General features: G+C 38.9%; 1 protein-coding gene across 6 annotated transcripts in view; it reads right to left on the bottom strand.

The window, feature by feature from the left end:
• The window catches only part of FGGY (FGGY carbohydrate kinase domain containing), a 301,158-nt gene that overhangs the window by 109,264 nt on the left and 169,962 nt on the right, over nt 1–21,932 (bottom strand). For all 6 annotated transcript variants that reach the window (XR_008237131.1, XR_008237130.1, XM_052801137.1 and 3 more), the window contains one exon: nt 9,985–10,073. Coding sequence is in view for 4 of the 6 variants with exons in the window: in XM_052801137.1 (XP_052657097.1) it covers nt 9,985–10,073 (89 nt within the window). In the remaining 2 variants the exon portion in view is untranslated. The remainder of the gene's footprint in view (nt 1–9,984; nt 10,074–21,932) is intronic.

The raw sequence follows: 21,932 nt of genomic DNA, 5'->3' as shown, positions 1-21,932 counted from the left end.
CATCTGAAGCCAGCTGATATTAAAAGATAAAATAGACAACTTCCTCCCTTCACTTTAAAATAAAACTAACAGCCATGGTGGAATCTGGAATTTCAACTATCCTATCCACAGGAGAATTAAGTTTCCTATGCATGCAGGGTCTGACAACCAACAAGCATAACTTCGGTCATCTTTGCTGTATCACAGTGCAATCATTATTGCTTCATCTGTTTCTCTCAAGTCAGACAGTCAGAATCCTACCATCGAAATTTAATTAAAGAAGGTAGTAAGAAAATAAACAACCTTTCTTGGAATGTCTTTGATTCCATAAGTACATATACATTTCATCCACTTAAGACTGAATTACAACCTTTCATCTAATGAGCAGCTTAATGGAATGGCACTGGAATAAAGAACAGGGGAAGCAAATAACAAATCCTTGGTGATTTCATATAACACATTATATATTTATATAATATTGGGCTCACTATCTGGCAACATCAATCTGCAACCTACAGTAGAAGTGTTCACTATCTCAATGTAAGTAGAAGGCATAGCCAGGCACTTATACCAAATCAATAACCAGATCTTACTTATAGTTAAAGCAGCAGATGGTCTACCACAATGAAGAAATGACAGAACACATATGTAGAAGTATCTGCTTTCTTTAGACACATTCTTGAAAGCACTGTATCACTGATCTAAGATTATTTTTATAGGCAGATAACAGGTCAAGCATAAAAGTACACTATTTTAAAGGTTACGGAGTTGGCAAAATTGGTATCACTGCCATGGACAAAGAATCATTTTCTTTTGAAGCCTTCGTTGTCAGGTTATTTATATTTCATAGTTAAAAGGCTCCTCTCTGGATAATATGAATGCTAAAACAAATAAGAGAAAGTCCTATGTAAGCTAATGTTACTTTAAAGAGATAATGTAAATCAACCCTGACACCATCAGTGTCATCCTAAAGCACGATGAGAATTTCCAGTGAAAGTTACTAACATTAAACAGATTTAGATAGCCAGCCAACAAAAATAAAGCAAACGTGTAAGTAAACTGCCTTCCAGGCCAAGACTGTTGTTACAGCCATGTATTACAGTGAAAGGGATAGGAGGAACACTCTAGTGGTGAAAAGCATTTGTTTGGGAAGTCTGGAGGAAGAATTGGTCCAGAATAAATAATTTATAGCGTGATCTGTGAAAATGCCTATGGAATAGGACACCTAATTCTCACTGCAAGTTAGAGAGAAAGCTGGATGCCCAGCTAAACACTTAGAATAATGCTACCCTTCAAATTATACAGCTCTTTTCTCATCTATAAAATAATAATGTCACTTTCTTACTTAAGAGCAGCGTTTTAAGGCTGAATTTATTAAGACTCTTCCATATGCAAGATATTACAGAAGAGTAAAGTTTTTTTGAAAAAAGAAAAAAGAAAGAGCTCCTTATGGAATAATAAATTTAAGTGAGTTTTAATACTTTTAAGCACTATATGTACACATACAATGCGCAGACTTCATGCTACATAGCTTTCTTTTCCTTCACTGGATGAGAACACTCCTGGAATGTTATTGTTTTCAGGGGGTGGTTTTTAAGAATTTACTGTGAATACATGAATTATATATGTGCACACTGAAACACTGCTGGGGCTTTAAATGACCCAGGAGTTCATAAACATGCCTATTTTCTTACCTGGTTCAAATTTATGCAAGAAAGCCATTGTCACACAGCTCTTGCTGAACAGAGATCCAATCTCACAAGGGACAAGGGCTTTGCATGGGGCTTTCTATGGTGTTTCACATAAGGAAGAGTTCAAAGACGACAGATTGTTTATAACATGCCTTGTACCATGAGGGTCTAATCCCTGATGGCGTTCACAGAAGCTAATGCAAAGAAAACATACATCCTCTGAACACCCAGCCTATATCTGAAGAGAACCAAGTTGATTGTAAAAAAATTAAGATTAAGAGAACTGAAAGACAACATGCTCCTCTGTGGTTTCTGCCTTGTCTTTCCTCAGAATTTAAGGCCATAACACCACAACCTCCTTCGATACTCCGCCCCCACCACCACCCCAGCTTCAGTGAAGCACAGTTATCGAGTCCCACCATTAGTTAGCATGTCAGCAAGCCGGATCTCAAAGACTCCTAGCCATCTCTTTACAAATTTTATTAAGGGGAGATTATCTGACCCTCAGAAAAGCTAATAATTACAGTGTTCATATATATATTGCTTCTGCACAGGATCAACAATGAAAGGGCTGTTTAAACACAGCTCCTTTGCTTCGATGGAAAACTTTGTGTATGTACCACTCATCAGCTCAAGTAAATGTTAATTACTATTATGGAAAAATAAAAGACAGAAACATTTTCTGATGTACATAGTATATTTATTTAAGAGGTTTCTTATGATGTAGGATGTTGCATTTTGAGACTGAAGAAATAAGACCTTTAACAGCAATGAATATATGAACCCTGATTATTTTTTTTAAAGCACTGGAGAATGTCTTAACCATCACACAGACACACACGCACACACACTCGCATATACGCACGCTCTCAAACTACCACACTAGGCAAGATCAGAGCTTAACAGCCAACAAAACACACATTCAATCCCTGAGATCATTTTCCTGAAATAGAAAACTACATATGTTTCTCAAATTTCACATCAAGCCACTGCACAGCCCGAACTGCAGGGGAGAACAGAGCCAAGCCTGCCTTTGGCCTTGGGGGAGTAAGAACCTGAAAACAAGATGATTTCTTTCGTATCACCACATTTCTCGTCCACAATCTAAACTTACAAACACCCCCGTTTAACAGCATTTGTAGCGGGGGTTGCTTATCAAGCAGCCTTTGCTTTGTCAAATTAAGACACATCGCCTTGGATTAGTGAGACTCCCTGAGTTCAAAATGACTTCATGGTTGGCTCAGAGTTCACTGTCTCTGTGGCAAGTTGCCAGTAATACATCTACTACTGCGCCTGCCCCCAATCCTTTTCTATACTGACCTAGCTGCCTTTTTTTTAGCAGCAAATGAACACAATAGAAAACTAAGGGCTAGATACTGTCAGAGCTAATTAACAATCCTAACATCTTTAAAAAATACAATCAAAGTAGTAAATATTTGAAGATCTGAATGCAAGTCTCTGAAATGCAATGTCTCAATGTATGTCAAAGCTGTTGGAAAGGGACAATGCAGTTTTTCTTCACTGTGCAGATACAGTTAGACACTATGAAGGGCTCCTGTTCTTGTGGAAAACACATTAAGCTTCTTTTGCTAATATTTTGTAAAGGGCATTTGTACAATAACAATAGCTAAAGCTTCCTGTTTGCCTGTGTGCTTCCTGGCTAACATTAACGAGACCTGCTAACAATTTTCTTATTTAGCACACAGCACCCTTTCAGACTACTCTGTAAACTCAAGGACATGTCGTTTTTAAATAAAAAAAAATAAAATCTAACAGTAATGGCCCACATTGCACCTGCCCTTCACAGTCCTGATAACTTTGACAGCTATCTGTTTCCTATTTTCTTACACTGGATCAGTCTGTGTGCCACCGGACTCCAAAGAACATGTTTTGAATTTATTAAAAGCCTGATAGAAGTGGAATTCTCTTGTTTGGCAAAGATACCATCACAGGGACACTTGCTTTTGGCACCATGACAAGAAATCCATGGTACTTTGTTTGTCCAATCCACAACAATACCATCCCTCCCCTCCCAACCAGCCCTTCAAGATAATTCTCCCTTCTCCAGAGACTTCCCCAAACAAGTCTGCAAGTCTGAAGTCTTGGGTCTCATTTCATAAACAGGACATAAAACCCAAGTGCAATTCAGGATACTGTCACCGCCACATGGGCTGCAGTGCTAATCAGGAAGGCTTTCTGAAATATTCCCTAGCCCCTGTCTTTCCAGAGAGAGGCCTAATTTTTAGACCAGGCATCTTTTGAAGTAGGCACAAAATATAAACAAGAAGAAGCCAAATGCCGGAATCCCAGCCAAAGGGTATACATTAGTCACGGCAAGCCTAGGAAGGAAGGGAAGGGCAGCTGGCCCCAAAAAACTAGTGTCTGTGCTGCTCCAGTTACCACATCTCACTAAAAGGATTGCCCAATCCTTTACAAAGACACAGGCATCCTTCAGATAATCATTTAATTCACACCAGTTTGTTTTTTCAACAGCACCTCTAAACATAAGCTCCTCATCCAAACTCTCTCTCTTCTCAAAGTTTCCAGCCTATCTGGATAAAATATTTGGTGAGGACTCCACTAACCACAGTGATGAAATACCTCACAGCAGTAAAAGTAAGCAACCTCCTACGAGTGTATGTATATATCACTTCAACAGATGAAGAACAAATACAGGGATGAACAAGAATCAAATCCCCGAAGGTATTCAGCTGCCTAAACACCTCCAAAGATGTAGATTTAATTCACTTCTCCAAATCACACAGGGGACGTAACAGAGCAGAGACTTGAATCCAGATTCTTGGATTCAAAAGCACCTTCCTAGCTTTAATGTTTTATTACAAACTTCTATCACTGCAACTCAGCAATGGACCAGACTCTAATTCTATTTATCTCAGCATACTCTGCATCAACCCTGCTAACATCAGAGGAGTTCTCTGGATTTAAATCAGTTCAACAGAGCCATCTCTAGCTCTAATGATAAGCAACTGGGAACAGGTTACAAATAAACTTTAAGGACTTAATCACTGCTTAACATAAAGAGTCAGCTATTTAAACGTGCACAAGCCAAGGAACTAGCCTCTTTCTCGTAAATGAAAGAAAAAAATTTGTCAAGGTATTTTCCTGTTGAAAATATACTGTATATTAAAAAGATATGACACTTTCTCACACAGATATATATATATAGCCTAATATTAGTTATGTGGTTCCCAGAAATGTTTTTTATGAACTACAAACATTTGCCTTTCACTTTACTCTCTGTAATTACCATAACAGTATGAATTTATTTCTTATAAAACTGATTTTATCTGAAGAAACTCATGATCCCAAGATCTGTTGGAAGGAGATCATTTACAAAACATCCCCCCAAAAAAGTATATGAAACAACTCTGTTACACCATTTTTTCCCTGTCATGATGGCTAGCAGTTGAAGGCTGACTGGACAAGTATTTCCACAGCAAAATTATTTGGGTCAACATTCATATGTGAGATAAAGTCTCTACTAGATAACACATTACTTTCCCCAACTATTAAAATATCTAAAGTGTAATAATATAAATAAATTATTCTGCACAAATATTCAGTTTTTTCCAACCTTTTTTGGTAGTTTTGGGAGGTGGCTTATAGCATGATGTTGGACACACTCTGCCTCAATAACGTCAGCCTGACATTCTTCCCTGTGTTTCCAAATCCTCATTCACAGGTTAATCTCTCTTTGGTTACAGCTCATCTTAAACCACATAAATCCAGTAAAGACTAGCTAATTTCCCAGTGAGTTGCTTATGACCGAAAGTGGCCCTGAAACAGATATAAACACACACAACCTTTGAGAATTTTGTGTGTGAATTCTACCCAATTTAACAGCTCAGCCATATTCTTATCTGCAATGTAATACTTCACGAGACTTCAGAAATACAAAAAATTGCAGATGTGCATCTTTGATAAGATTTCTCTATCCATAATATAGTAACCTGTAACTAAACCAGATAGGCATTTAGATTTTATTAAGATAGCTTTATCCAAAATACCATATAAAGGAAAAGTTATCAGAGGTTATAGATGGTGGGTGGAAGAGAGCAGTGAGTCACACTCACCATGAGTAAAAGTGCTGAGCCTCTGAGAAGCATTGCTAACACATCTGTGAAAAAACCAGCTCTCTCTTCCTCTCCACAACAACATTTCTGAAATAAGATAACTGAGTGTTCAAGTGGCAAAACCAATGCTCATTGTTGCAACCCTGGGGGGCAGGAGCAGGGAAATTCCAAAGTTTTAAATTTTTTAACTAAAGAGCTGTCAGTAACATTTTTTAATGCAGAACAGTCAGCCATCCAGATCATTCAGAACAATTCAATGGCCTTTCATCAACCCAAAGTAGAAATAATAAAAAATAACTATTTTTAATAGGGAACATTACAGGCAACAATCTTCCAAGAACAATGGGAATCAATGATTTGGAACTTATCCTTTGCAATTGATGGGTGGCTGCTGCTCGGTGAGATATCTAGCAATTTCAAAGACAGTAGGTAAAAATCTCACAATATGTTTGAGTCTCCACCTTTCAGGTAAGAAGCATTTACTGTTTATTATACATCCACTGGAAAAAACATGGCAACAAGGCAGTTCAAGCCACCAGAATTAAAGGTGAAAGACAAACGATTTCGTACTCGGAAATACACATCAAGAACTGCTTTTCAAATACTTCAAATCCTGATCTCCCACACTACTTAACTTTGTGCACTGAGGAGTCTCACCGAAGCCAAAATGACTATACGTAGTTTTTAAATGTTAAATACATACAAAATGTTTTAAAGAGCCCCTTAAAAAATTAGAGAAGCAAGATTAATAGTTTCAATGCATGCAGAAGTCTCTCCTACAAAAGTGCCCTTGGAATTGCATTTATTTTGGTAAAATCCCCATCACCAAAATAAATTTAAAAAAATAAATCTTTCTTTTATCAGGGCCAAGTTATGTATGATTCACAATGACTAACACTGTGTCTTGCCCTGTGAATAGGCTCCTTTGTGCTCAAAGGGAGAAAAGGTGTTAAGAATCTTATACTTGATAAATTCACACTTCCCTAGTATTATGAGCATATGCAGGACAAATTACTTTGCTTCACCAAACTTCAAGGAAATTCCCAAGAAACAGGTGTGCACGGGGGAAAGCAGAGGAAGGAAAAAAAGTTAGGTTTGATTCCAACAAAACATTTCTTGTCCTTATTTTCCTGTCTTTTTCTTCCTCCTTTGTAACCCTCTAAGACATTCCACTAGAGCCAAAACAATGGGCTTAATTTTGGGGAGCACATGAAGGCAGCAAAGGAGGATGTACAAGGGACTATTTTATCTAAAATAGAAGACTCTCAACCAAAGGGTGGGGGAAGATTTTGTCCAGAAAGTCTTTTCCCAACATTCCTTTCTCCTTTACAACATTAATCAATATAATCAAAAAGTTTTTGAATAATCAAAATGTCATTTCTAAGGAAATTAACTTGCCAGTAAAAATTCAGGCAGCTCTATTTTTGAGTATAATCTTCTGCAGCTTGCCTTTTTTTTTTTTTTTCAAGAGAGATTCTCTGCCTCACCTCCAGAAAGTTACAGCTAAGAACACAAAGCCAAAGCCAGGCGGAACCAAGGAGATGTCATTACCACCATACCCTCTCTTTTCAGACCTACTTCCAAAGCAAAACCTGAGTTTCACTGAGTTTAGACAGTCCCAAAGTCCACTGCGAGGCCTGACAGCCTGACACCGGCTGACAGCACCACAACACTAAGTCCACAGCATTACTCTTACCCCATCCTTTTCTCCCTTTCCCCACCCCCACAAATAACACTGCCCCCTAAATTAAGGCATCCATGAGGGACAGTAGACAGAAACTCTGTTATCATACTCTAAGCTCCTATACACCCCCTCCTAACTTCCCTTTAAATCTCCTGCCATACATTTTGGTTGCATGCAAAGGTGGGAGAGGAGGCTGAAAATTTTAATCTCAGGAATTCAGACTGTACTCCTGTACAGGTTAGATGAGCACTAGAGAATACAATCATTAGTTCATAAGATCTGTTTGCTCTTTCACTGTTGTTAATAATATTTATTGCAACAGAAGTTCCCAGGAAGAATTAGGGTCCTACAGTGCTGGGTACTAACACCACACCCAAGAAAACACCTGCCCTTCCCCAAAGACCTCACAGAAACTATAACCACCAACAGGTTCATGCAGCAAGCAGATGGACAAATACTACATTGGAATAGCAAGTACCAGGCATGGCGTAACTCTTGCTAGAGTTTTGTGAAAACCACAGCAGATGGGAATTTTCAGGAACAAGTAAAAGGAATCTAGATTCCCCACTACTGCAGCATCAGTTGTTACCAGCGATCCATTACTTCTGCAGCTTCAATACAATCATTCATTTCCCAACAGCTAAAGAATTAATCACAGTAACACATTTTTAAGTCTGCAGGAAGGCATCGTTGTTCTTTTCCATCTGCTCTCACAAGCTACACTAGGTTGGAGGTTAAGAGAGATGGAGGGAGGGAAGGGCAGAGAGAGGGATTTCTTTTATACAGTATGGTTGCCACTATTAAAAACAAGATAAGCAGAACATGCTATGAATCAGTGAGGGCTCTGGGAAGACCAGGAACTCTGTTCATAAATGCTGGAGATCCCTCTGCTCAAGGAAGGTAAGAATTCTCTTTCAAATATATCACCATTCTCTCTGAAACTACTTCCCTTCCTTTAAAAATAAATTCCAACTAATATTTGACTCGAAGTTCACATGGACCATATTCTATTTTAGCTTCTTCAGCCATTAGCACAAGGTGAACATTTCATTATTTGCTCACACGTTTTATCCCATCTATTAATCATCATCTGGCCACAAAGCCGATCTAAAACTATGTTTGAAATTCAGTTCCAACCAGGGTTCCTAGCCATGTAACCCATCTGTAACCCACTAAAAGTGACATTTAGTCATACCTATTTTCTGGGTCATCATATCACCCAACTACCTGAAAAAGGTTCTCTTCAGGACAGGTGGTTACTTCTTTCACACGTGACTGTGCCTAAATTTGAGGAGCGCTTGATCTGTCGCACTCTTACACTGTTTATGGGAAAAAAGGCAGTCACCATTCTCCATCCTGTCCACTGACCAAAGGGTGCTAATTCTAAATCAAAGTCTTGAGTACTTTCACAAGATGAAGACCCTGCATGGCATATCATCTGGGAGCCCGGGGTTTATCCCCCTGAAGTTAGAGTTGGGTCAGGTGACAGGACTGCTTAGATTGCAAGATCTTTGGGGTGAGGGTTGTTCTTCTGTTATATAACTCATAGTTATAGGGCACACAGCAGAATCTGACTGAAAGTCCAAAGGAAGGAAGATTTGAGATACAATCTTTCAATTATCATCTAGCAATTCCTTGCACAACTAACCTCTTTGCTCCCCCCCCCCCCCCCCCCCAAGTCAAACATAGCACTTTCCTGCTCTATAATGCAAGATATTTAACAATAGCTGTCAATCATGGAGACTAACTAGGGAGAAAGAGAACACTCAAATAAAAAGAACCGTGTCTGATGCGAAGGTATCTTCCATTTCCAGAGAGACTAAAACTATCCTGTCACCAGTTTTTATTTTAGACTATTTTTTTCACAGATTCAGCTCCACAAACTCCAATGGAAATAACTGTGAACTGCACTGAGCTGGGGAGGTAACTGGTCCATAAGACTTTATTTAAAGAAATAATACTGTACCTCACTTTTCACAAGGACTTGTTTATCTGCAAATGTGCTTCACTTGTACTGGTCACTTTAATCAAGATTTTAAAGGGGTTCTCTCAAAGGGTTTTGTTAAACTGCTTAGCAAGTATTCTAGGATGCTTTTGGGGAGCAATACAGCTGCCTTGTTTTACAGTGAAGTGACCACTAAACAAGATTTTACCAGATCCCTCCCACATGGCAAAGAAGTGTTTTCTTCCAGTCCTCAAAAAGGTCAATAAATTTGTCAACAAAAACAGATTTCAAAGAATTATTAGAAGCATATTTCACAGTAACTAGAGCAATCGCATTTATGTTCCAAAATGGAGTACAAGACCAATTAACTGACACTTGTAACAACATACTGTATCTGTGAATTACACTGCCCACAGGAACAACTGTGTTCAGGAATGCACAATGGAAGCAGGAGATAGGTTCAAGATGTTTTGGAGCAGGCTGAAATACAGACAGATTTACATAACAGCATGTCCAGTCACAATGAATTAAGGCAGAAATATACATAAGAAAACAGACAAAGACCAAATCATACTGTTATAATTAACATACCTTGCAGTGACACCTGTGGCTTTCCAAGATAAGAAATCCGGAAGATCAAAGAAGTAGCCTGCCTTCTCCCAACACGATTCTTGCAAATTCTAACAAAAAAATTTTTAGAAATGCAGGTATTAGAGGCCAGGCATGATCATGTCCTTATTTTAATGCAATTAAAAAACGCTGACATTTATGTAAAAATGACAATTTTTCCAAACCCAATATTCTGATCATCCAGTCTGCTCTACTCACTTTACAGTGATTTGCTGCCTGAAGAACTGAGCCTTTCCCCCACCACAGCCTGATCATAAGAAAAGAGTTTCCTATGAAGAGTTCATGGAGGCACATGTTTCAGATCAGTAACGTGGCCTCTCTGAGTTCCCCGTCAGCTGCTCAATGTCAGAGCAGTCTCAAAGTCAATAGACAACTTTCTTAAAAAAATGTATGCCCTACTTTCTAAAAACTAACCATTTTAAATTTAGTATTTTTGAATTATAAGTACAGGAAGAAAACAAACAGCTCTGTGAGCACAAGCACAAAGCTTTTGAATCTGTTTCGAAATGACTGAAATATGATCGAAGCATGTAAGAACCTGTAAGCTTTCAGTGAAGCTTTTTTCCACAGCTGGGACATTTGGGAGCTCTCAACTGCCTGGATTAACCAGTAGCAATCAGCTTTAAATCCACACTACAATGCTACAGTTGCCATCACAGCATGCACATGAATTCACATGAACAATTAACAGAAGTTTATCTTTGCAAACTCTACCCCTCTGCAAAATTTCCTTGAAAGGCATAACAACACACAAAGCAGTATGAATGCCTAAAGCTTCCGTTCGAAAAGATGCACACTGCTGGGTCACGTTGAGCTTCTCGTCAACCAACACCCCCAAGTCCTTCTCCTCAGGGCTGTTCTCAATCCACTCATCGCCCAGCTTGTATTTGCGCTTGGGATTGACACGACCCATGTGCAGGACCTTGCACTTGGCCTTGTTGAACTTCACGAGGTTCGCACGGGCCCACCTCTCAAGCCTGTCAAGGTCCCTCTGGATGGCATCCCTTCCCTCCAGCCTGTCGACCGCACCACACAGCTTGGTGTCATTGGCAAACTTGCTGAGGGTGCACTCAATCCCACTGTCCATGTCACCAACAAAGATGTTAAACAGCATCGGTCCCAATACCGACCCCTGAGAAACGCCACCTGTCACTGGCCTCTCTTTGCCTTCTTGTCTTTTAGCTTTCAAGTCCCACCTTTTTCATCTACTCTCCATAAGTTCAGGCCAAGACTCTTGTACAAGGTTCCAGAAACACAGGATTTTTTAGAGAAGTAAAACACTAAGAGACTCTCAATAGCATAAGCTTTGTCAACAGCAACTCCAAGTCCTCCCCACTCCTCCAAAAAAACCCCCTGTGAGAACCTGTGGTACACAGTTGAGCAGAAGGCCAAATTATTTTAGCAAAGGTTCTAGTAGCTTTGTTATTATGCTTTTCTTTTCAAAGCTTTTTTTTTTTTCCAAATTATTCAGTAAATTGTCAATAACATGACAATTTAAATTATCTCCATTTTAAAAGCTGCCATCAGTTTTCTGGAGCAAAAATTAATTACATGCAGTATCAAGAATGTACATGCTGAATTAAAGTAAAAGATAATTCCATTTTAAGAAATACTATTTAGCTCTATAACTTAATTCAGACACTATGTGATATCAAACCAAAATCTTACAAGTCCAGAAAGTTACTGAAAGGGAATCTCTGAATTCCAGAAACTAAGGTGCAACTGGGTAAGTACAAAAAAAGCTAAATTTTGTTTAGTTTTGGATCATGCAAAGAATTTGTCTTGTTTGTGTTTAGTTTTTCAAAGGCTTCTAAAACTTACTGGGTTTCTATTCAGTTCAAAAAAGAAATGCTCCAATTACAACTTTTTAACATAAAATGCACAACCTTTGAATGTCTGTTCCTGACCACTCAGGTTTAACTTACCTCCTAGACGTATGTGGCTGCTGCTCACATCAAATTTAACTTTATACATGAATGTAGAGGTGCTCCATATTTTAGTACAAAGGTTATTCAGCCTGACTATTTTGATAATAAAAGCCATTATGTATTGTTAACATACCTGACAGTCTTCAAGAAGCAGCAGTAGTTTGGCTATTAGTGTTAATTGAAAAGAAATTGGATTAGGAATAACTGTCCTCTTCAAACAAATCTGTTTCATCAAAGATACTCCTTGGATCCTTATTCTATTACTTCAAGAATTCCCAAAAGCCACATGTTAGTGACACCAAAATATGTTGTTTCATGAACATCCAAATGATTCATTCTTTGCCATCTTGATGCTTTGTCATCACTAATTAGCACAGACAAAAAAAATCATAGCATGCCCTGATGCTTTTTCCAAACAAATTTAAAAGTCTCCATGTTTTCGACACTCACTGAAGTTAATTCGAATTTATTTTCACTCACAGTCAGGAATCTGTGACCACATTAAAAGGACTGTGGAAAAGATCCGGGAACGTTCCCAATGCTGTATTCATATCCTGCGACTCACCCTCCGAACTCACTTGTAAAGAAACTAATTCAATATTTCTATTTTGCAGGGGTACTTATGGAGTCCCCTTTCTTCATCTCTCTGATTGTTTGGGGGGGCGGGGGGGGCTGTTAACAACTATACCCCCAAAAAATAATTTTTTGAGATCCTAACAGATAATCCCAAATACTTGGGGGCAAAGCGTTTAAGAATTATGAATTACAATGTCTTTTAATCTTCCTAGCCAAGAAGGGTCTAGGAGAGTGAGGGATCAAGGAACTGATATAGAGCACATGAAAGGCCTTCATTGCCCATTTATTCCTTGACAAGTCAAAAGATTATCATGGAGCCATACTGCACCATTTTGTATTGCGTCAAATGTATTTGTTCACTTCTTAGTTGGACTGAAAATACACATACAGGCAGAATTTCACATGAGCTCCAGCATCCAATACAATTTTTTGGAGACACCTAGAGGCACATTCTCCTTGGGAAAGCTGAAAGAGCTTTCACATTCATATTTTACTGGTTTGCTGACATAGTCTGTTTCTGTACAGAAAACCTTTGATTTCTACTCTTACCGAGTATATAATTCTCTTGTAAAATGAAGTGATCTTCAGACATCTAATGTTTGTGAAAATGCATTTTTTTCCACCAGAAGTAAAACGTGTATATAAACACCAAAGATGTCCTGACTTTTGTTATTGCTAATACAGATTAAATATGAATCAAATTATCTTAAATGCCATTATGGACAGCCTTCATATCAGATGCCTGTTGCCCACAGGATTAACTAAAAATGGGCTAGAAGCAAGACGTCTGATTTAGCACAGGGTCTAAGCACATCAGTCTGAATTTCATGGCTACTTATCAGCCAAAAACCACAAATTCAAAAACCATCCCAAACTGGTATGTTAGAAATCTAGATTAAAACCAGGAGGGACAGATGGAAGCAGAAAAATGTTTTACCGTTTAGTGTAAAAAATAAAGCTGGCATGAGCATTCAAGTTCCACATCAGGTCAAAATCTAAGTCATCTGAAGATCAGAAAATAAACTCATTCTCTGAAGAACTGTCTGCTTTTCCCAATTCAACCCCAAATTTGAATCTCAATCTCCCAGGCAATCTGTAATAGTAGGCTATGTAGTGTATCAGTCTCTCTTTCTAAATTACAGAAAACAAATATACCTTGTGTGAAAGGAAGAAAGAGAAGAACTGAAGACTTAATGCACACTCATGGGGATATAAGAAACTCGTGTCCCATGCCCTACTCCAATTCAGACAAAGCAAGGACTTAGAACTTGGATCTCCCACACTTCAGATCAGATGCCAAGCCATGCGACAGAGCTATTCTGAGATACCCAAGATAGGCTCTGAGCAGAAATTCTGTCCTTGCCAGAGCCAAGGCAGCAAACTGATCAATTTTGCAACTCTTAATTCGGAAAAAATTAACTAACTGAATTATCAGACTCATCTTGAGGCTGGAACTGGGGCGGGGTGGAGGAGGGCTTGGAAAGTAACCTCTTAGAGTGAGGCTACTGCTGAAGGTGGAGAAAACTGCCTTGCTGCAACACACTCTCTACCACCAAGACATTGTCTTAGGCACATGCAGGTATTTTCAAATCCCTGAGGCACCCTGAGCATAGCACCACAAGTCAGGCAAGCATCAGAGTCCAGGTCAGAAAGGGCTACAGAGGAACAGACCAGGCACATTAAAGGCTGAGCTGGCAGAAGCTGTAACAGGGCAAGAAGGACAATCTGCATGCATGTCGTAAGCCTCATCACACTGCAATGGAGTGGAGAGATACGGCTGGAAGACAGACTAAGGAGGATGTACTTAGAGGTGTAGGTGCTTCAAACCTCCCAGCTGTTGATCTTTTTTTTTAAATGGTACTTCTGCTTGATTAGCAGCTGCAACTAAAAGCCAAACTCAATAGTCCGAAGTACAACTTAGGCATACATGTCTGCACTATAGAATCATAGAATCATTTCGGTTGGAAAAGACCTTCAAGATCATCGAGTCCAACCATTATGTATGGATTTTGGTAACACAGAGCTGTTAAAGCATTTATAAACAATTCTAATCAAGAGTTCAGTTCCAAACTCAGTAGCTTGGACTCATTCTCACTTAATATGGAATTTATTATTTATTTTAATGGAAAAATATTCAGTCACATTCAACAAAACAAAAAGCCAGCTCCAAAGGCAGCAAGCAACAGAGAAGACATGCATCAACAAAAGCTGCTGCCAAGCTAATGCCAGTACATCCACTATTCTTCCCTCCACAGCCAGGGAAAAAGATGTTTTAATAGTTTCTGCAAATTATCCCATTGGTAGCTTCAAGTGTATACAGGTGTACAGAAAGAAGAACAACGATGCATAAAACAGGAGCTGTAACTGAAGATGTGAAATGTAACATAGAGAAAGATCACTGACCACTGCACTAGAAAAAAAAAAAAAAAAAGAAAGAAAATTACTCAAAACCTATTGATTTTAGTTATTAATTGCAGAGGAATGATATGCTAGCCAGTCACTCTGTGAAGTCATTTTTTTGCTGAAGGGAGGCTCTTCTTTGCTCTTATACACCATATTAAGAACAGAGTTATGAAAGCACAGTATAGGAAGACTGCATTTCATTTGGAGACAGTTATCAAGCAAATACTTACTCCCAGTCCAACATCCCCCACCCATTTAGAATAAGCTACAGCCATCTCTGATTTAACGGGATTAGTATTTTTTAGAAATAGCTGATTTGTAATGTCATTAGTATGAGGAAAACATAACAAGCATCCTTTTGTTTTGGCATAAGCTACAATAAAATTTCCAGCCAGAAATTAGTAAACAAGATTTTTTCTTCTGCTACCTCTGGGAAAAAAAAACACTAACAGGCCAATTCTAGAGCTGGACAAACCTTCACTGCAGTTGTTACATTGCTCTGTTTAAGCTATGGTCTCACTGCTGTGAGATCTGTACAGTCACGTACTGATAAACATTTGCAGCAAAACCATTTCCAAGTGAAGGAGTATGTACCTACATTTTCAGTTCACATGCACGCATCTACCCACCAGAACTATCTACATACTCATTCAGGCAGTGAATATCCAATTTCTTTAGCCAAAGTCAACAAAACAGCACAACCTGCTTAGCAAAGCTGCAAAAAATGTACCTGCAACTACCAAAGTAAAGAACTATTGTGATAATGTTTTGCAAGATAATTCTAAACAATGAAGAATTCTAAGGAAATAACAGCAAGACGAGTGAATTTAATTGGTTATTTTGAAAGACCCAGTAACCAGGGACTACTTTACTTTCCAGTGAAGTTTACATTCAAACTTAGCTTATTGACTTCAGGAAGACTGTCAGAATTATCTTTCAGCTAGTTTCTAAATATTTGTGAAAGGATCATGATCCTTTAGTTCAACTTCATCTACAGTTGACATTCTTAATTCAGCTGACCATTCAAAAGTCATATGCGACTAATGTATTCACAGACATTAGCTTTTTAAAAAACCCATATATTCAATTTGTTTTACATTAAAGATTTGACACTGGACTCTCTTTATCACCACACATGGTCCACACAGGCAGAGAAATACAATGCTCCTCATAAGTGGACCACAGATGTGCACACTTTAACAAGACTGCCCCATAGGCTATACAGTAGCTGAATCTGGTTGATAGTTTACTGCAAACAGCTGTCCCAAGATGCAAACTCCACTTGCAGTGATGGTTTTGTCATATGAACACCTATCTGCAATCACAAACATCAAGGCCACCCAATTAATTTCATGTAGACTAATCACTAGGCACCAGAGGGTAAAATGATTCAGCAGCAATCAAACTAAACTGAATGTAAGCCAATACAATTCAAACAAAAGATCTCAAAAGGCCTATTATGGCCTTCGTAGTTTAGTTTCTTAATTCAAAACCAAAATGAAATAGAGATGAAGAGTTGGAAGAACAGAATACACCCTGAAGCCTCTAGTCTCTAGTTAAATCTCTATTCTGTGTATAGTGGGAACGTAAGGAGATGAAATGTTAAAGAGAAAGCATTATCATAGAATGGTTTGGGTTGGAAGGGACCTTAAAGATCATCTAGTTCCAACCCCCCTGCCATGGGCAGGGACACCTTCCACTAGATCAGGTTGCTCAAAGCCCCATCCCACCTGGCCTTGAACACTTCCAGGGAAGGGGCATCCACAACTTCTCTAGACAACCTGCTCCAGTGCCTCACCACCCTCACAGTGAAGAACTTCTTCCTTACATTTGATCTAAATCTACCCTCTTTCAGTTCAAAGCCATTAGCCCTTATCCTATCACTACACGCCCATGTAAAAACGTCTCTCTCTGGCTTTGTTGTAGGCCTCCCTTTAGGTACTGGAAGGCTGCTCTAAGGTCTCCCCAGAGCCTTCTCTTCTCCAGGCTGAACAAGCCCAACTCTCTCAGCCCGTCTTCATAGGAGAGGTGCTCCAGCCCTCTGACCATCATATGGAAAAGGAAGTCAAAAAGAAGCAGATGAGAGTAACTTCTGACTTTGAAGAAAAACTGCAACATCCCTCTGCAAATAAAAACAAGTGTAACAAGAAAGCCACAAGAGATAAGGACCAGTATCTACTTCTCGTAAAATGATGTCAGCTGATTCCTCACAGTGAGTGAGGTCATCTTCAACTTCAATTCTAGTAACAAGATGATGGAAAGGGAAAAGCACAGCTAGGTCACCTTAGTTCTCTCCTCCTCCTCCTCCCTCTTCATTACTTCCAACCAATTCAGGGTAAATTTGCGAAGTCATATTGTTTAGTAATACTTTTAATTGCTTAGATGAAAATTCTTCAAGTAATAGAAATTCGATTCCTTTCTTTGAGAGACAGCCTAATCACTCAAAACTTAGCAATACTGCTGAATTGACCTATGCCAGACCCTTCATCACAGAGGTGAAGTTTTCAGATACCACAGTTTGGAGAGTCCATGGCAAAAACTGAGAAGACAGGATCTCCTTATGTGGCTTTCCATACTCAGGTTAGCATCGTGGAAAGGGAGAGGGAGGCTTTGATGACAATGTACACACAATTAACCTACAGGTATAACAACAGTCCAAAGGGTCATTTAGTATCAATACCTTAAATAACTTACTTCCAAAAGTGCATCTAGTTAGTCTCCTAAATCACTAGTCTCCTAAACGACTCTTAACAAACTAATTAGTTTACAGTCACATTCGTGCAACTTACCTTGTATTAGCAAGACTGCAGTTTCATATGACTGAATCCACGGAATATAGAACATGGAAAAGTCAAGGGAAATCTTGAATATTTATCAGTCAGGCAATAAACTCAAAAAAGAAACATTTATATTTATGCCAGCCTAAATAAACTTTGAAGCTCAAGAAAACAATGTTAAGAGTTCCAAAGAACTGAGGATCCACTGAAAGGAACATTCATAATTAGGACTAATTTTAAGGTTCTTCCAACTATATGCTGTTTATTGTTAAAAATACATGAGGTTTAATTAAAAGAAAAGTATCAAACATTTTCCCAGTGACACAAAAGTTAACTCTGCTGGTTACTTCAATGGATTTATAAATTGTTCTTAATTACTAGTACCAGGTTATTTTATCATAACTTCAGATATAAAGCAGTTATTTTCCCCACTGCACCCTCTCTGCAAAACCTAGATCAATACAAGCCGATATGGAATGTGCACAGCACCAATCCCAGGCAAAGACATACGGGGGAAAACAGCAAAAAACATTTAATAGCAGAAACATTAAATTCCTGGGGAGTTCAAAAGTTCCAGGGACTTAAGGCAACAGTCAACAGTGAATCTTCATATATTAGGGTGTACCTGCTGACCTGGAGCATGACTGTACGAAGTGTATGGCTGTCTTTTTTGTTTTGTTTTGCTTATAAACATCCATGTGTTTTATGTGTTGCAGCCATGTCAAGCTTTCTGATCAAAAACTTTCCAGAAATGTGATGCCTACCAAAGGGACTAAGGCGCAAAGTAGCTTCTGGATACACCTTGGTTTAGCTAGTTTTGATCATGGCCAGTCATAGGAGAACAAGCCCAATCCACTGTTTGCCTTAAGTTCCTGGGATACTGTCAGATATATGACAACACTAGGGAGGAATATTAAGAAATGAATAAGGAAGGAAAGAAAAAAAACATCCCTATGGTTCATGGCATGGAGATGTTTACTGGGGAATGATATAGTTCACTGTCTCATACACTTCAAGAACTAAAAGTTAAATGAGATTTTAGGAGCTTGTTTCAGCAAAAACCCCAACCTGTTCACACAAAGTAGAGTTAAACGGTGGAACTGATTACCACAGGACACAGCAGGTGCAAAAAGTGCATGTGGGTTCAGAAAAGATTAGCTAAATTCATAGAGCAAAAAACTCACTACTAATCAGACAAATAATGAGTCAAACGGATTTCTGGCCCGACCCAATATGGTTATACATCAAGCAGCAGGCTGCACCGCTTGCAGTCATATGGCTGGAAATAGTTCTAGAAATACTGGAGTGTTCTTAGAAAAAACCTGAACCAACTGTACATATTTGCAGAGGTTGGCAGAAAATTCTGGGGAAGTGTTTTACAATAGAGCAACAGACTTTTGGGATGCTTCGAGAGGGATCTTATTTTAAAGCAGCTCCCCAGACTGCACGGCTCACTGGAGCAAGCAGTAGCTCGGTAGGAAAGGTTATTTCACATGATATAGAAAACATAAGCAGAGGTGAGGAATTAAGTAAGACAAACTACTCAGATCTATGATACTTTAAAGAAATCTTGCTGGTAGCATATTTGGTGACATTTAGTAGTCAGGAAAGCTGGACAGACCAAAGGCCATGATCACAGCCAGGCACACAGTGTGGGCAGACACTATGTAAAACTTCCCCACGCAATTCTGCCAAGACAGCTCAGCCCTAACATTCAGTGCTCATAACGATCCCATTTTGGCCTTCTCAGCAACACCGAGGGCCACGTTTTTAAAACAGCCTAATTTTATGCCCATGAAGTTCCCATCTAGCCAACTGCCTCAACGTGTAACCTGTGCAAACCAGGTACAGTGCAGTTATTTTCTGAATACCAGTTGTCACAATTAAATAGAAGCACAATGGGAATTCCAGTTCCAACTTCGCAAAGCCTTCAGATATTCTCAGTTACAAAGGATAAAATAAAAATAAAATCTTTCTTTCTGCCTGCTAATCTTGTGACTCTCCCAAGGGATGTGAAAACCAAACTTCCTTTTTGCCAGCTTGTGCATTATCACTAGCTTAAGAAATAATCCTGCAATCAGAATAGAATATTTTTTTCCTTGTGGTGTATGAACTAGATCAAACTATCACTCTACCACACCTCTGGGAACTGTGCAGTATTAGCAGGAGGGAAATAGACTAAAAACAGAAAAGAAAGATGATACAACTCAAAAAAGATGAAGGAAACATTAAGTACCATTTTTTAAATAGTTTTCCTGACCATGCCTTTAATACCTGGGTCATCATTTATCCATCTATAAAATATTAATAACAAAGAATCTGAGGAGACTTAAGTAATTTATTATTTGTAGACCACTTGAAGACACTCCACTGAGTAACAATGTATGTGCAAACTGGTGTTATAGCTCTCATTTGAAGAGCCTGACATTTAAAGTTACTGTAAAATTTGCCTTCCTTGGCAAAAAGTGAGAACACTTGCATTACGTGAGGCTGAATTTTAGCTGTCGGAGGCTAACATGAACCTTTGCTGCTAGCCCTAAAAGTTATGTAATACATAGGCACATTACTGTGATGGGCACTGAAAATAAACCTTCACTCTCATACAATTCCTTTCACCCTCCTACTTTGCAGTAAGTATAGAACAGTAAGCAAAGACTTCATCACATACCTCTCCGAAGCTAGAAAGTTTAACACTACATGGCCATACCTCAACTGATTACAACTGACTCCATAATAAATGTTACTGTTCCTTCTCATGAGCTAGCTGAGGTGCTACTGTAAGATGTTGCTTAAGGCGCCCGAGTTAAGCAGGGTAAGCTTAAGCAGTTTAACAATATGTCTTTGCTAGTCCACTCAGGATGCAGGAACTGTCATGTGAGCAGCTCAGCAAGCAGATACTGAGGTAAAAAAACCCTCTCTTAAGGATAATAATCTTTAGCTGGTACGTCAGGAGCTCAAAGGGGACATATGAGCAAGCCCTGTCCTGTAATGCCCTTCTGCCAAGCAATCTCCGCTACTGGCTGGCATGTAGGGTAAGGTGAACTCTATTTCCTATCCATTTGGTCATGGAGGGAACAAGCCCTGCAATACTTGCTCTCCCTTTATACTACACCAATTACATCAGAAGACTTTGAGGCCACAGCATAGACTTACATCTCTGGGTGACCCCATTTGGAGACACCCCCCCCCCATAATCTGGCCTTTCCTGATCAGTCAGGTACTGATATTCCAGACCTTGCAATATAAAAATGTTTTAAACACAATGGATTCATTTAAGGTTTTTACAGCTTACTTTTTATTATTGATGACTGACATATGATACTCATAGCTCAAGAAGGAAAGAACTAGTAGGTGGATATTCATTTTTCAGTATAGCATATACAAACAACATTAATTACCCTCTATTGTCATTAATCACACTCTATTGTCATTAATCTGTCAGTACCTGCTTCTACCAGTTAATTCCTTTGACTTTCCCCAATCTGCACCTTGTTACTTCATGTTTGTAGAGACAGGAGACTTTAGCTGCTTGAAACTGGCAGCAAGTAATTTACATTTGGGCTGTGTTAAAATGACAGCAAGCATCATTGAGACCAAATGTAAAAGCCAGATTGGAGGAGGTTACAAAAAATTCAAGTGGCAAGCATTTCTCCTTTTATCTGACAGCTATTATTAAAAGGCCATATGTCATTCTGTTACACACAAAATTTAAACACAAGAGACAGAGGCAGGCTTCCACATTATGAACAGAGCACCTTCCCTCTACAGATGTCTACTTCCTACAGATGGGACAGAACTAAATTGAAGCTCTAACTGAAGAGTTTCTCTACTAGCAGCCAAAGACATCACACATCCCCTCACTGTTGGATGCAATGCCTCAAAGGCAGTACCTCTGGCCAGGATACACAGTGTCAAGATGGTGCTGTTTCCAAATTGCTATAAATCCATCCCAGAAGTAGTACCTACACCCCTCTAAGCACACCCAGCTACAGTAGTTGGGAGCAGGAAATACGCCTCCATTACTAAATCCTAGGATACTTCGAGGACTCATTCACTACCATAATTTGTATGTATATCTAGCCTTAAAATTAGATAAGAAAGGCATATGAAATCTTTCAATCAGGAAACCCTAAATCTCAATAAAATCAAAGATATTTCTAAATAATTGAGAGCAAAAAAAGAACCTCAAACATTTTCATCACAATTTAAGGCTGGCCTTACTTTG

Source organism: Harpia harpyja, chromosome 11, assembly GCF_026419915.1.
Source record: "Harpia harpyja isolate bHarHar1 chromosome 11, bHarHar1 primary haplotype, whole genome shotgun sequence".
NCBI lineage: Eukaryota > Metazoa > Chordata > Aves > Accipitriformes > Accipitridae > Harpia > Harpia harpyja.
This window is presented reverse-complemented; position numbering and strand designations above follow the sequence as displayed.